Source organism: Xenopus laevis, chromosome 8L (assembly GCF_017654675.1).
Source record: "Xenopus laevis strain J_2021 chromosome 8L, Xenopus_laevis_v10.1, whole genome shotgun sequence".
In the NCBI taxonomy this organism is placed as follows: Eukaryota; Metazoa; Chordata; class Amphibia; order Anura; family Pipidae; genus Xenopus; species Xenopus laevis.
The window spans coordinates 9,322,824-9,340,056 of NC_054385.1; the positions used below are offsets into that span (position 1 = coordinate 9,322,824).

Below are 17,233 nucleotides of genomic sequence, written 5' to 3' on the forward strand. Positions count from 1 at the left end.
TCAAACTCCCATAAACTCGACAAGTTGAAATGTATCAATAATATCGAATTTTTAAAACGCGGACGAATTGAATCGACCCAAAAATTTGAATCGAATTTGATTAGAATTTTAAAAAAACTCGGTTCCAGTTTTTTATCTCCGAAAAAAAAAAACTCGAATTTCAGGAAGGCTGCAAACAACTCCAAATTGATCCCTGGACGTCTCCCATTGACTTAAACAGCAACTCGGCAGGTTTTATTTGCTTTTTTCTTCTGACGCTTTCCAGCTTTCAAAAGGGGGTCACTGACCCCGGTCTAGGAACAGATGCTCTGTAAAACTGCAAATTTATTGTTATTGTTACTTTTTATTACTCCTCTTTCTATTCAGGCCTCTCCTATTCATATTCCAGTCTTTTATTCATATCAATGCATGGTTGCTAGGGGAATTTACACCATATCAACCGGATGGCTAAAATTACAAACTGGAGAGCTGCTGAATAAGAAGCTAAATAACTCAAAAACTACAAATAATAAAAAATGAAAACCAATTGCAAATTGTCTCAGAATATCCCTCTCTACACTATACTAAAAGTTAATTCAAAGGTGAACAACCCCTTTACCCCTTTGCTCTGGATGGCAGCAGGGGTACAGCACAAATGTGGAGAAAAGGGGTTTTCTTCGGGCGACTAATCTCCCCGAACTGCCTTCCAGCCATCTAGAATGTAAATCGCCGGCAGGACGGCAGGATGGCACTCGGAGCGCTTTTGTTTTACAAAGTCGCCCGAAGCACTCCGAGTGCCATCCAAGGCTTTTCAGGGAGATTAGTTGCCCAAAGATTTGTCGCCGGTCAACTAAGGGTCAGGGAATATGCTTGGATCCAGGGAGATTAGTTGCCCGGCGACAAATCTCCTCTTCTTCGGACGACTAATCTCCCCGAACTGCCTCCCGCCAGCTAGAATGTAAATCGCCGGCGAGATGGCAATCAGTGTACTTCGTTTTCGGAAGTTGCCTCACGAGGAAAATTCGGGCGACTTCGGAAAACAAATCGCTCAGGGTGCCATCCCACTGGCGATTGACATTCTAGCTGGCGGGAGGCAGTTCGGGGTTATTAGTCGCCCGAAGAAGAGGAGATCGCCCTGAACCTTCGTGTGTGTCTCTGCCCTTTAAAGGGCAAGTAAATGCAAAAAAAAACCACCAGGTAGGGAAACAATTTGTCAGGCAGCCCCAAAGTCAATAACCTTTCACCCCTTTGCTTCAGAAGACGTGTCTGCTCCATCTATCCTGCTGACCCCCTGTCCTTGCTCTTCTGGGATTACTGTATGTGCCCGGCCTGGGGTCGCAGGAAAGATGCCACTGGCACACTTCATTGAAATAATAATAAAAACCTATGCTATCCCTTGCGCATGTCAATAGCAGTACCAAGTGCTCGCTTTCAGGTTCGTGTCTTGTAATAAAACCTCCCATTGACTTCAACGGGAGACGGAGGAAGGCGAGTTGTTTCGCTTGCAGTTGAGTCATAACCCCCCCATCGATCCAGTTAATACATAACCCATAATGGTTGGTAAATGGTTAACAAGCAAATATGGCAAAAACACTACAGAAAAAGGGTTTTTTTTCTGTTGCGGCTGTTGGATAAATGCCTTCCTTTGTGTTAACCCCCATCAGTGCCAGGGGCTAGCCAGCACATGTAGTCTGTAGGATTAGCGAGAGGTTAAACGTTCCCAGTGAATCAGTTCTTCCTCCTGTACCCCCCCATCCCACGCCGGCTACACATCCTGAGTGAGGTTCCACCCACATACCTCTGTAATCTGGGAGGCGTCTGTTATAAGTCTGTCTGTCTCCTTCCTGCATCCAGACTCTCTGACTAACCACACTCAGCCCAGGTGCTGGCAACAGCTTTGTGTTTTTATAATATAGTGAATAAAGTCCCCCCGATTGTTAATTATAAGGATATTATAAGATACCTCGAGTTTCATAACCTTCGGCTTCATGTTTTTATAACATAGTGAATAAAGTACCCCCTCTTGTAGAATATAAGGATATTATAAGTTACCGTGGATTGGCATGACGTTCAACTTCGTGTATTTATAATATAGCGAATAAAGTACCCCCTCTTGAACAATATAAGAATATTCTAAATTTCCAAGGAGATCCATAACCATAGAATTCACTTTGGAGTTCCATGACCCTCGGCTTCGTGTTTTTATAATATAGTAAAAAAATTACCCCCTCTTAGAGTCCTGCAGCGGGTCGGGAACCCTGCGGGTTGCGAGTAGACGTTCTGGGTGCGGGTATAGGTGTGATTCAGCGGTTCAGCGGGTTTGGTGGTCGTCCGAGTCGTGCCGCGGGTCTTCTCAATAGCGATTTTTACTCCTTTTTTTCTGATCACACCTACTTCCGATGATGTCACTTCCGGTTTACAATGACAGCACTTCCTGATTCTTGATGGTCGAGGGTCCGGGTTGCGGATAAGGTACTTGCAGGTTGGATAGCGGGTCCAATCGGGTAAGAATGCGGGTTGCGAGTCCAGGTTGCTGGTACGGGTTCCAATAAATGGACCTGCACAGGACTCTACCCCCTCTTGTAAAATATAAGGATATTATAAGATACCTCGGAGTTCCATGACCTTTGGCTTTGTGTTTTTATAATATAGTGAATAAAGTAGCCCCTCTCCGAGGTGACTTCTAATATCCTCATATTTTGCAACAGGGGGGGGTAATTTATTTATTATATATAATACACAAGAAATAACATCACTAAGCTCCGATTATAACCAATGACATCACTAAGCTCCGATTATAACCAATGACATCGCTAAGCTCGATTATAACCAATGATACATAAAATCAAGCGCACACAGAAAGGGGGCGGGGCTACTTCTATTTTTACGCCACGGTGTCTGGCTTGGCGGCATTTAGTAAACCAGAGCTGCTTTGCATTATAACAGGGAGCAGACTGCCTCCATATGTGCTTTTGCTCTTCGCTACCCCCTTTCAACTGATCATGAACGTTATCATAAACGTGGGCCCTGCTTGCACCCCTTCCAGTACCCCAGGCACCCGGTTCAAGAAACAGCACAAACTTTGTGGGTTTGATTGGGAGGGTTGTTTGCTCAGCCAGGCCCCGAGTCTCTGGGAAGCAGTGGGAACTTTCACCCCTACTGGAATTCCAGCCAGCCGATCCGGGAACTCCCCCCCCCCCCCGTTCTCCCTCCTGACATAGGCAGGACCAGCCACTAAAAGCCTGGAAGGATATTGGGGGGGCCCCCCATTAGGCCTTGTTTCTCCCGGCCTGTTTGTTTGGCCCTGCTGATCTATATCCCAATGTTATTAATAGGGAAAAAAGCTAAATCTATAGGATGGCCGGTATTTTTTTCCAGAAATGGTGGCAACCCTAGTAGTAACTGAGGCTTCTGGGACATGGGGCGGGGTAGAGAACCTAAAGAACACTCCTCCAGCTGTTACAGCCTACAACTGCTAGCAGCCCCCACAGCCTACTGGGAGTCGTAGTTAACAAGGGCTACAAAGCGTACGATCCTGTTCATTGAGTTATAACTACACTAGGGATGCACCGAATCCACTATTTTGGATTCGGACGAATCCTTCACGAAAGATTTGGTCGAATACCGAATCCGAAAAATGCAAATTAGGATTTGGATTCAGTTTGGCCAGGATTCCGAATCCTGCTGAAAAAGGCTGAATCCCAAACCGAATCCTGGATTCGGCACATCCCTAAACTATATTGAGCTATATCATGTGATTATTATTATTACCAGGTATTTTTTAGGGATACACCGAATCCAGTATTCAGTTCGGGATTCGGCTTTTTACAGCAGGATTCGGCCTAATCCTTCTGCCCGGCAAAACCGAATCTGGAGAGGGAAATCGCATGACTTTTTGTCACAAAACAAGGAAGTAAAAAAATTTTTCCCCTTCCCACCCCTAATATACATATGCAAATTCAGATTCTGTTCAGTATTCGTCCGAATCTTTTGCAAAGGATTCAGAGGTTCAGCCAAATCCAAAATAGTGGATTTGGTATATCCCTAGTTTTTTTTAGAACTCCAACATATTGAGCAGTGCTACATACATAACGACCAGCATCGACACAAAAGGCCCTGTGTAAAAGAGCTTACAATCTAAAGGGGAAGGGAATGAGACACAAGTTGTGAAGAGAATGACGGGTAAGTGGGTGGAAGCTGTAATGTGCACATAGAATAGAAATGTCACAATATAAAGCTGATTAGTAATTAATACAGATAATTACTACATGGCAGCACAGAAACCAGTGCAATTAGCATCAGAATTTAATAATCAGCAAACCTGTAGCATCAGCTTATATTACAGCCAGGGAAGCTCATTTTCTGCTGGATAATTAGTGACGAGCCCTAAGCTTAGCTTCTCAACAGCCAATCAGAGCCCACTGAGCATGTGAGTGTCGCAGACACTTTCCAAGATGGTGACCCCCTGTGACAAGTTTGAAGTCCTGGATCATTGCTGCTATTGACAAGCCTCAAACTTTAGCCTCGTGCAATAAGTTCAGTAAATAAAATATGAAATTTCTAGCCACATTCATTTTTAGGGTTTAGTTCTCCTTTAAATGAGGCGTTCCTCTTAATAAGGGTTTTGCCTTCTCCAATACCATGTGACACATACAAATAGAGTGATGGGCAATTAGGAGGGGCCTGTAAGAATGTTATGAGGTAGAATTTGCTCTTTCCGAATCACTTCCATGATGTGACACGTTTAAAGAGAAACCGTGGCTAAATGGGAGGGGCCTATTTTGTAAGAATATAAGGACAGAACCTTGATATGTGAATATGTGTTTCCATACCTCCCAACATTTTGAAAACATTTTCCCGCGTGTAGTGCGACAAACATTTTGTGGACCACACCCATTTTATGACCCCCCCCTAAATATCACACCCTTTTTACAAAACTTGGCAGGTTATTAAAATTTGAACACATTTCTGTGTTTTTTATGTGTTATTGCAGTTTTGCTAATGAAGATGAATTGCCCTTTAAGCTGCAAGTCACCGTTTCTCCCAAGAGACCCGCTTATCTTAAATTGTTACAATTGTTTCTTTGCTTCTCTCGAATTGTTACAAATGTGCCTAAGTGCAGGCACTGAGTATCCTGGGCTCTCTGCCAAAACCCAATTAAGTTTTAGAAACGTTGTATCCTTTTCTGGCTGCTCAGTGCAGGAGATGAAAGAAAAAGTCGGGACATTTCAGTAACAATCCGGGACAGTTAGGAGGTATGGATTTGATCACCATCTGCCCACTTCTCCGTCCTGTGCAGGCCACACTGACCTCAGTTGAGTGAATTGTTATTAATAACCTGGGCTTGTTTAATGTCCCCAGTCGTGTAGGAAGCCTTGATCATTTACCGGATGCTTTTTGTTTTTTGGCATCCCACCCACCTCCTCTTGGTACATCCAGAAAGCTGCAAAATATGAGCAGCCCTGTACCCATAGAGGGTTAATGTTGCTGGGAGCGCAGCTGTGGTTCTGCCCATGTCTCCCCCCACAACAAACGCACATGTGGAATCTTCCTTAGTGGGAAACTTCCTGCAGGGACAGAGCCCTCCACCCACAGTCTCCTCCCTCCTGCTCCTTCCTGTGCCCCACTAGTCCCACCCCCTGACCAAAACCTACATTTCACTTCCTTCCTTCCTTATAGGAATTATCATATCCACATTTAATATTCCTTATTATATACATCACTGCCCTAACCCTATCTATCTATATGTTAGTAGGTGCTGCCATAGTACCTGCTTTAGCTTAGGCTCTCTCTATGGGCCTCAACTGAGTAGTATTATTTACTGGAGGAAAATAGGTCCTAGGCCTACAGAGAATGCATCTGCAACAAACACATGTGTATATGTATATAATGTTCTGCAGACACGAGAATAAACGATACACTCATTCTGGCATGCAGGCCATAAGCTTTGAAGGCAGATAAGCCAATAGAAATGCGTCGGCTGCTTGGGGTTATTTCGGCTGATCTGGATATTTCTGTTGGCGGGGGGAGATCATCAGCACATATATCCGTGTGACACTTTTGCCTTTCAGAGTCCAGATCCAACGAGGGGTGGGGATACGTTGCCATTTCCTCTCCGAGCAGAAGGCGCAGTCTGTTCCCAGTTCATCCCAGTAGTGAATGTGCTGAGCTGAGTTGTACTGGCCTGCACCGTTCTGTTCAATCAAAGCAATGGCTTCCTAAGCTCTATTCTCTTTAACCACTTACAGACCATAGAACATAGAATGTATAGTGCTGATTGTCAAGGTCCTGATTGCCACATGCTGCTGATTCTACGTAGCTGAACCTTCCCTCCTGCCTAGCTCTCTCTGAACCTTCCCTCCTGCCTGCACTCCCTCACTACCTGCACCTTCCCTCCTGCCTGCATTCATACTACCTGCATCTTCCCTCCTGCCTGCATTCATACTACCTGCACTTGCCCTACCTGCACCTTCACTGCTACCTGCACCTTCCCTTCTGTCTGAACTTACACTACCTGCACCTTCCCTCCTGCCTTTACTCATACCTGCACCTTCCCTGCTGCCTGCACTCTCGCTACCTGCACCTTCCCTCCTGCCTTTACTCATAATACCTGCACCTTCCCTCCTGCCTTTACTCATAATACCTGCACCTTCCCTGCTGCCTGCACTCTCGCTACCTGCACCTTCCCTCCTGCCTGCACTTACACTACCTGCACCTTCCCTCCTGCCTGCACTCATAATACCTGCACCTTCCCCCTGCCTGCACTTACACTACCTGCACCTTCCCTCTTTCCTGCACTCATACTACCTGCATCTTCCCTCCTGCCTGCACTCTCTTGCTGCCTGCATCTTCCCCCCTGCCTGCACTCGCAGCTGATGCATGCAATGTGGAGGTGCCACCATTTTTTTTTTGTTGCTGTGGGTCCCAGCAGGGTTACCTTTCACCACTGGGTACTTGTACATTAATCATATTCCATCTGTGCCTTTATATTGCTCTGTGCTATGCTGTAGGCTGTACTGTAGCATCGTACATGCAATAAATGTAACACTTCCCAAACTGTAAAGCCCCACTTCCTACTGTCTGTTAAGTAGTAAACTAATTAGTCTGGCACTTTCCCTTTCATTATATTGACTGCCAGGCCGGGCCCAGTTTGCACTGAATAAGCTGCCAAATAAATCCCTGCCTTTTCATATGGAACTTGTACTAATGACTTGGTCACTGTCAGGTAAAGACTCAGTCCTTCAACTTTGTGGATTTACAGGGCGCTACACGCCAGACAGAAGCAAGGAGATACAGTTAGTCTTGATTAATACTTGATTTATTTCCGCCTTGTCTTACTCATCTTCCAGTCTTACATTCTAGTAACTGCCTGGCTGCTCTGGGGGTACTAGACCCCTCGCTTCCACCACAGTATGTATTATCATCCTCTTCATCAGCCTTTTTACTTTCCTTTTCTCTCTGCAGTGTTTGGAGAAGTTTCCAGTGATCCAGCACTTTAAGTTCGGCAGCCTGCTGCCCATCCAGCCTGTCAAATCTTAAAGGATCCAGGCCAGCGCTGAAAGCACATTGCTCCACCTCCAGCACCCCGGGCCCATCTTCCACCGCCCTCATCTTCTCCCCAGTCACCGACCCGGGGGCCTTCTTTGTATTTATATTCTTAAGCCAGGAAGGATCCTACTGGGACTCTGTGGAACACATTTGGGGAGAGGAGCGAGGGACAGGAATCCGTTGGCTTTAGCAATAGTACATGCTCTTGTCTCTGTGTATATGAATTGAGGGTACGTAATGGGTTGCTCTAGGGGTCTGTTTCTTTAGCTTCACATCTGCTTCTACTTTACAGGATTGGCAGCCTTTGGCTCCCAACTGCAGGCATCCACCCGCCAGCCTAAATTTGCCCAATTCTCTGTAAAATCAGCCCAGCTTGCACTGCTCATGTGACAAGGTCTTGGGTTTCTTAGCCAGTTCTAGAATGCTCCATTTCTCCTGCACTATTCCAGCAGACACACGTAGGTCTTTTTTTATTTTCGTTTTTGCCTCTGCCAGTGTCCTAAAAGCACACAGAATTCTCTAAACCAGCTTCTAATATTGTTGTTCTGCTGTGAGCTAAACACAGAGTTCTAGTCTCTACTGCAATCTATAGGCCGGGTCAGGCAGACTGAGTTAATAAAATTCCAAAATCCTCATTGCTCTCCTGTTTCTTATGTAAGCACAAGGATTTGTTGTTTAGAAATGGCAGTCACTAAATGGCAGTCTCATGCTTGTCACTAAACACATAGATATATATGAGCGTATTTACTAATGTAGGTACTAAATTGCACCAGTGCAGTTGCCTACAGCAACCAATGAGCATTTAATTCCAAACAGGCTGCTGCTATTGGGAATAAAAGCAAAAATCTTTTGTATAAATGGATAAAGCTGGAGAGACACTGACCAATATTAACTAATGACTGCCCTACAGACCAAGCCTATCATTTGAAAATACTTCTAAATACTTGTAAATCTCTAATGGTAGGGAGCTTGCTCTCCAGCCCGTGCTGCTGTTAAGGAAGTTCATTCTGCACAAAGCTCTGGTGCTGATGGAGTTAAATTCCAGTTTGCTGCATAGATTTTTTTTTCTCCTGAGTGTTGAGTGGAAGGATTTTCTGCCTTTTGCTAACTCCAGTCCCTGCAGAGAATATGGTTCTGCCACAGCATTGCCCCCCCCCAGTAAGTCTATATCCTGGGAACGTTTTCCTGTGTTCGTTAGCAGACCCCCCTCCAAGACTGACACCCACTAACTGTCACTTAGCAGCTGTGCACAGCCCTCTCCCAGACACCCTGTGCTCCGGAGGTGTCTCTCCAAACTACAGCTCGTCGTATTCACACAGAACCAGAAAAAAAATGTGTTTTCTCAACCTAAACTAAAGTGCCCAGTTTAACCTAATGGTTATGCTCCGTCCCATCCAGCTCCTGCTCCATGCACAACTTTTCATTTAAGCTCTTTATATCCTACACACAGTCAGTCCTCTGGGTCGGAACTATAGGTAATGACCTAGGTACACACATCTTCTACCTAACCCTATGTCTGGCCCTGCCAGTGCATTCGTAAGTATATGGGGAGCCCTAAAGCTGGCCATAGACGCAAAGATCTGATCGTACGAATCGAGGATTCGTACGATTTTCGGACCGTGTGTGGAGAGTCCGACATTTTTCGTCCTGCGGAGATCGGTCGTTTGGTCAATCAGACGGGTTAAAAGATTTCTGTCGGTTGCCGGTTATATCTCTTCGTGTATTGCCCATCGTACAATTTTCAGTGGGAGACTGTCACTAGCTTTCGTCGGACATAACTTTGGTACAATTGCTGTCAGGGGCAGGTCGGGAGATGGGGAAGTCCGATCGTACATTGATTCGTACGATGGGATCTTTGCGTCTCTGCCAGCTTAAGTCAGGTTCTGTAGCAAACACAAGGTTTCCCAATTCAGCAAAGATGGTGCCTCCGTTTAGCAGATTGGGTGAGCCTAAATTCTCCAGATTTTGCTTTAATAACCACCTTGCCCTCCCCATCTTGCTCTACCCCACTGGCAGTCCTATAGCAAAATTATTTTGGACCCACTTAACTTTGGAAATAAGACATTTTTCATCCAGGGCACCCTAGTAGTCTCAGGGTCTGCTTCTTCTATAGTTACACCCCTAGCCATGAGGGTGCAGCACCCTAGTAGTCTCAGGGTCTGCTTATTCTATAGTTACACACCTAGCCAAAAGGACGCAGCACCCTAGTAATCTTAGGGTCTGCTTCCTCTATAGTTACACACCTAGCCATAAGGTTGTAGCACCCTAGTAGTCTCAGGGTCTGCTTCTTCTATAGTTACACACCTAGCCATAAGGGTACAGCACCCTAGTAATCTCATGGTCTGCCCTACTAGTCTCAGGGTCTGCTTCTTCTATAGTTACACACCTAGCCATAAGGGTGCAGCCATACAATTCACATTAACTGCCTTATAGCCAATGGCCATAAAACGTGTGTTGAAACTACAACCACCAGCAGACTTTGTGATTATGAGTTGTTGCCAAAGCAACTGAAAGGGGCTTACTGGGAGTTCTACTGTAGTTCAGCCTCAGCTGTAGGAATAAAGGGTGGCACAATGTGATTTGTACCTACACAAAGAACATTTTTTGACCCTCATTTAAAATACCCTTTTCACTGTTCCTGTCCCTGAAATTGGATCATTATCTCACTAATGACATGGGGGGGAGGCAATACAAACAGCGACACACAAACTGCTGCAGATGGAAGCCACGGTCTCTGCCGGAGAGAGCCAAATCTAAATTGTGCAGCCGCACCTTCAGGCAGCTGAAGATCAGGCCAGTTGAGCAATCATTGGGATCCTGCCAAAGGCCGTGCTTAGTAACCAGAATTCCCCACCTTCCTCGCACAGCACTTGCTCCGGTGCCGGTATGAGCGCCGTTCCCACTTTTGTGATCTGCATCCAGCCAACCCAAGCTCAGCTCAGACTGTTATGCCGTAAGGCAAACACATTTGGTCTCTGAACAATGCTGCTCTCTGTGTTCAGCCCTGAATGAGTCTTCTTTTTCATTCAGGAACCCAAGGGCTCCTTATGTTCTGAAACAGAACCATAATTTACCAACAGACCCAGATACAGTTTAGGGGACCCCCCTTTTCTTGCAAATCTCTAAAGCAAAACCTTGGATACTATCCTACTATTATAGTGTGTCAGTGTCACTTACATGACAAATACATTTACTTATTATCACTTACGCTCATCACACCACACACAGGGTTTACCGTTGCCCAGGAAAACCACTTTCCCTTTGACTCTGCCATATGATTTCCTGGCTAGCTGTCAGCTTGCCCAACATCCTGCATGGCAGATCTGGGGCTGGTAATGCGGGTGCAATGGCACTAGGAAAGTAATGCAGTATAATGTTCTGTGACCCGGGACAAAACAGACATTGTGGGGTATTACGGGGCTGTCAGAATAATGAACCCCCAGCTCTCTGCAATATATTATAAATAAATATATTATTATATATAAATTTACTATGGATAGTATGAAATATTGAAGGAATGGACTCTTTACACCCATCCATGACTCCCTTGTTCAACTTCTCTGTTAAAGGTGTTGTTCACTTTTGAGTTAACTGTTAGTATGATATAGAGAGTGATATCCTGAGACAATTTGCAATTGGTTTTCATCTTTTATTATTTGTGGTCTTCGAGTTATTTCGCTTTTTATTCGCCAGTTTGCAATTTCAGCCGTCTGGTTGCCAGGGTCCAAATTGCCCTAGCAACCATGCGCTGATTTGAATATGAGCCTGGAATATGAATAGGAGAGGCCTCACTATAAAGTTGAGTAATAAAAAGAACAATATATTTGTAGCCTTACAGAGCATTTTTTTTTTTTTAGATGGGTCAGTGACCCCCCCATTTGAAAGCTGGAACGAAAGGAATATCATTAAACAAAACCTATTTTTAATAGTTGCTTAGAATTGGTCATTCTACGACGTATTAAAAGTTAACTTGAAGTTGAGCCACCTCTTTAAATTGGATCTATCACATACAGATTGAGTGTAAATAACACATAATTATTTGTTAAGGAAAACTAAACCCCACAAGTGAATATGGCCAGGAATGGTGTATTTTATATAGTGAACTCACTAACAGCTCAGAGGCTCAACAGCCCTATAATATTAATGATACAGCCCTTTAAATTTATCCCCAGCCGCTCCCCATCATGGATCTCTTGTTAGGCATCTATTGTGTGTCAGCGACTCTGCACATGCTCAGTGAGTTCTGGGCTGCTCGTGAGAAACCATCAAGGAAAAAATTAGCTTCATCAGGACTAGTTTCTGAGCTGCCATGTAATATGAATCTGCATTAATTACTAATTAGCCTTGTATCATGACATTTGTAATTTATATATATCAGATATAATCACTATTTAAGGCTTTGGCTGAATCCTTTGTAAAAGATCTGGCCGAATACCAAACCGATTCCAAACCCTCATTTGGGTTTAAATAAGGGAAACAAGGGGGAAAGAGAATTGTGCGCACAGTGCATGGTTAAAACATTTTTTTACTTTCTTATTTGTGTGATGAAAAGTCACGTGATTTTTTGGAGTCGGATTCAGTTCAGCCATTTGGATTCTGGCAAATCAGGATGCTGCTGAAAAAGGCCAAATCCTGGATTCGGGCATCCCTATATATATATATATAGATATATATATATATATATAGATATATATATATATATATATATAGATATATATATATATATAGATATATATAGATATCTTACGCTAAGGATTCGGGGGTTCGGCCGAATCCTAAATAGTGGATTCGGTGCATCCCTAATTGTGGGTGGGTCTCTAAGCTCATGTAATTAACAACAGCCCAGAGCATTTGCAGAAAAGAAGACAGGGGGTATATTCGGAGGCACTGATTTTCCTTGCTAAAAGGCTGTGGTTTCTATGGGCACAGACAGGGTCGGACACCGGGAAAAAACTCGGTGGGCTCTCACCAGCCCAGACCTGCTCCCCCAATCGCCAGCAGTTGCAGCTTTCGCCCATGCACGTGGTGGGAGTTTGGTTGTTGAAAGGGGTCCCCTGTGACTGCCAGGAGGGCCCTTCATTTTGCAGCCGCAGTGGTCCCCCAATTCTCCAGTCCGGCCCTTTGCACAGAAATAATGTGTAGATACTCTTAAATAAGACATTGTGTTATTCTCAGGAGACACCTAAACAAGCCCAAAGCCAGGCAGGCTCTATGAGTCGGCTCAGACTTATTGCTGGTTGCCTTCAGCAGAACAACTGACTAAACATTGCTGGTGCCAGTAAGGCTGCAGAGGAGACAGAAAGCAGATGTGCGCAGGTGCTGAGCCTTTACAGGGGTTAGCCAATTGCTCTGCTGAAGACAGCTGGTTATCAGTGAGCCTGAGCTTTGCAACTGTTTGGGAACCCATAGTAAAATAAAATGCACACAGACGTTGCAATAACAATGCATTGTAATTAATTATCAACATTAATAAAGTGAAAAAGTGACGTCCATCAGAATCAGATGCACATTGAGGACAAGGGGGCGCCGGACTATAGGAGTGTATATGTTTTGCATAAGGATCCAAGGAGCTTTGGCTAAACAAAGGCCTGTATGTATGTATGTATATGCCAGCTTTTTACATAGCACAAATGTGCCATGAGTTACCAGGGCTGCCATAAGGGGGTTACAGGGGGGGACAGTTGTCCCGGTTCCTGTGCAGGTCCAGATTTGTGGAAAGGCCACATAGGCCCAGGCGTAGGGCGGCAGGATTTTAGGGGGGCGACATACTGCCCAACCACACCCACATTGGTTCAAAAACACTGGGGATGCGCTGGAGAAACGATCATTTTTTAAATCCACATTGCTCCGGTCCAGATGATAAAAATTTGCACAAATAAAGGGGAGGGGACAGGGGTGACAAACGGCAGTGGGCCTAGGGGCGCACACTTAGGGTTAGCACCTTTTCCGGAAAAAAATTCCTATATAGTTATCTTTTTTCCCTATTAATAACATTGGGATGAGCCATCATTTTTACCAGCCAGGCCAGTAAAATACCCCTACGCACACTATGTAAATCTGGCCCTGGTCCTGTGGGTTTTTGTCGTTTAGGGGGTCCTGCCGTGCCGCACTTACTTGTTCATCCAGTCCCCCCTGCTGTCAGAGAGCTACAGACTTCAGAAGAAAGGGTGGGAGCTCAAACGCCGTCATCATTTTCAAGCTAGCAACTTTTCTTTACTGCCGATTGGTCACTGAAGTTTAAGTCCTGCATGGGGATTGGATAGGCTGGAGGGGAAGTTTAAACTTGACCCATCCAATCCCTGTGCAGCTGTACCAGGACTTAGACTTCAGTGACCAATCGGCAGTACAGAAAGAGCCAGTGTCGGACTGGGACACCAGGGGCCCACCCAAAAACCTTAGACCAGGGGCCACTCTCAGTACTATTATTCTTCCTTTCCTTACTCAACCTCTATTCTCCTAGTCTCTTTTCTTTATATACTATAATCTATTATTCCATCTATTTCGCCTCTTTTTCTCATAGAAATAGGGAACGACCATGAAATAGGCCAAGTGTTTAGCAGCATGAGGGATCGTGGTGGGCCAGTCTGACACTGGAAAGAGCTCTCGCCCTCCCTTCTGTAGTCTGCTTTTCCCTCACAGCACTGTGGGCTGTTTTTTTATTAATACGTAGGGGGAACCTGGCCACTATTGGTTTTTTTTTTAACTTATAGGAGTGTGGCCCGACCACCTATGATTTTTGTTTCATTTGTAGGGTGGCCTGGCCACCAATGATTTTTAACTTGTAGGGGGGCCTGACCACCAATGATTTTTATTTTAGATAGCTAGAATCTCAGCTGCCATAAAGCAGGACAGGACTGCTGCTTACAATGAGGATCAGATAGGATCTGTGCAGCCACTGGGACAGAATGCTCTGTTATACAGATAGCTAGAATCTCAGCTGCCATAAAGCAGGACAGAACTGCTGCTTACAATGGGGATCAGACCGGATCTGTGCAGCCACTGGGACAGAATGTTCTGTTATACAGATAGCTAGAATCTCAGCTGCCATAAAGCAGGGCAGGACTGCTGCTTACAATGGGGATCTGATAGGATCTGTGCAGTCACTGGGACAGAAAGTTCTGTTATACAGATAGCTAGAATCTCAGCTGCCATTAAGCAGGACTGGACTACTGCTTACAATGGGGATCAGATAGGATCTGTGCAGCCACTGGGACAGAATGTTCTGTTATACAGATAGCTAGAATCTCAGCTGCCATAAAGCAGGGCAGGACTGCTGCTTACAATGGGGATCAGATAGGATCTGTGCAGCCACTGGGACAGAATGCTCTGTTATACAGATAGCTAGAATCTCAGCTGCCATAAAGCAGGGCAGGACTGCTGCTTACAATTGGGATCAGATAGGATCTGTGCAGCCACTGGGACAGAATGTTCTGTTATACAGATAGCTAGAATCTCAGCTGCCATAAAGCAGGACAGGACTGCTGCTTACAATGCAATTAATCCCTGGCTGTGCTAGCAGATCACAATTAGAGTGGACTGCAGAACAAGACTAGAACGAGTTCCTCTATGAAGAGCATTATATTCATTATACAGTGAAAGGAAAAGAATCCTTGTGGTCAGGCTTATGCCTCAGCATTTCTTCTTGTCTGTAAGGGTTCGGCTCATAATTCGTCCGGCACAGGGGACCCTCTGCATGACACATGGTATTAGTGAATGGCACTTGCTGAAAGACTGAGTTGTTCCCAACAAAAAAGGCCCAGTCTGTTCTGCCGTTGGCCCTGTAGCCTCAGGGTCCCACATAGGTCACGGGCAAGCACCAACACTCCGGACAGAGATTGCACTGTGACTGCACTCCACTAAATGCCTGCCTTGTTCCCAGGAGCCCCATCTCTTTCTTTGCTCTTTACCCAACTCTTACTCCCGACATTCTTCCCCCACAACATCATGCGGCCAAGTGAGAATCAGAACAGTCTCCCAAATCAGTAATTTTATTCAAATGTCACCAATTTGCTGTTTTTATCTGTCTGACTAACATCAACTTTGTTTGGCCCTACAAGCTTGATTTATATCCCAAGATCTTTGAAAGTTACCTTACAATAGGGCACCAGGAGCGGCTTCCGGGTCACAAAGTGAATGGCACAATGGAAACTTATTTTCCAAGAAAACTAATTTTGCCTAAGAAACCGCCGGTTTGTCAGCATGTGAAAAAATTCATAGCAGATATAATAGGGAGAGATGATGCCTTTACAGTTAAGGGATCCGTGATCAGGAAACTCGTTTACAGAAAGCTCTGAATCATGGAAAGGCTGTCTCTACTAGACTCCATCTTGTCCAAATAATCCAATTTTGTTAAAAATTATTTCCTTTTCTCTGTAATAATAAAACAGTGTAATGTACTTGATCCAAACTAAGATATAATTAATCCTTATTGGAAGCAAAACCAGCCTATTGGCTTTATTTAATGTTTACATGATTTTCTAGTAGACTTAAGTATCAAGATCCAAATTATGGAAAGATGGTGTCTATAGTAGGGAGAGATGGTGCCTATAGTAACAGTGGGATAATAGTCTCTGGGAAGGGAGTGTGACTGTGGGATAGCAGGTATAGTAGGGAGAGATGGTGTCTATAGTAACAGTGGGGTAATAGTCTCTAGGAAGGGAGTGTGACTGAGGGATAGCAGGTATAGTAGGGAGAGATGGTGCCTATAGTAACAGTGGGGTAATAGTCTCTGGGAAGGGAGTGTGACTGTGGGATAGCAGGTATAGTAGGGAGAGATGGTGCCTATAGTAACAGTGGATAATAGTCTCTGGGAAGGCAGTGTGACTGTGGGATAGCAGGTATAGTAGGGAGAGATGTGCCTATAGTAACAGTGATAATAGTCTCTGGGAAGGGAGTGTGACTGTGGGATAGCAGGTATAGTAGGGAGAGATGGTGCCTATAGTAACAGTGCGATAATAGTCTCTGGGAAGGGAGTGTGACTGTGAGATAGCAGGTATAGTAGGGAGAGATGGTGTCTATAGTAACAGTGGATAATAGTCTCTGGGAAGGAGTGTGACTGTGGGATAGCAGGTATAGTAGGGAGAGATGGTGCTCTATAGTAACAGTGGATAATAGTCTCTGGGAAGGGGAGGATGTGTGTTCTAATAGTAACAGTGGGATAAAAAGTCTTTCTCTGGGAAGGGAGTGTGACTGTGGGATAGCAGGTATAGTAGGGAGAGATGGTGTCTATAGTAACAGTGGGATAATAGTCTCTGGGAAGGGAGTGTGACTGTGGGATAGCAGGTATAGTAGGAGAGATGGTGTCCTATAGTAACAGTGGATAATAGTCTCTGGGAAGGAGTGTGACTGTGGGATAGCAGGTATAGTAGGGAGAGATGGTGCCTATAGTAACAGTGGGGTAATAGTCTCTGGGAAGGAGTGTGACTGTGGGATAGCAGGTATAGTAGGGAGAGATGGTGCCTATAGTAACAGTGGATAATAGTCTCTGGGAAGGCAGTGTGACTGTGGGATAGCAGGTATAGTAGGGAGAGATGGTGCCTATAGTAACAGTGGATAATAGTCTCTGGGAAGGGAGTGTGACTGTGGATAGCAGGTATAGTAGGGAGAGATGGTGCCTATAGTAACAGTGGGATAATAGTCTCTGGGAAGGGAGTGTGACTGTGGGATAGCAGGTATAGTAGGGAGAGATGGTGCCTATAGTAACAGT

At 44.9% G+C, this 17,233-nt stretch overlaps 1 protein-coding gene across 1 annotated transcript in view; it reads left to right on the forward strand.

Moving 5' to 3' along the window:
* ptpa.L (protein phosphatase 2 phosphatase activator L homeolog) overlaps positions 1–8,159 on the forward strand; it is a 39,589-nt gene extending 31,430 nt beyond the window's left edge. The window contains 1 exon segment of the mRNA NM_001096031.1: positions 7,444–8,159. Within this exon segment, the coding sequence (NP_001089500.1) occupies positions 7,444–7,518 (75 nt within the window). The 3' untranslated portion in view covers positions 7,519–8,159.
* The last annotated feature ends 9,074 nt before the right edge of the window (positions 8,160–17,233 follow it).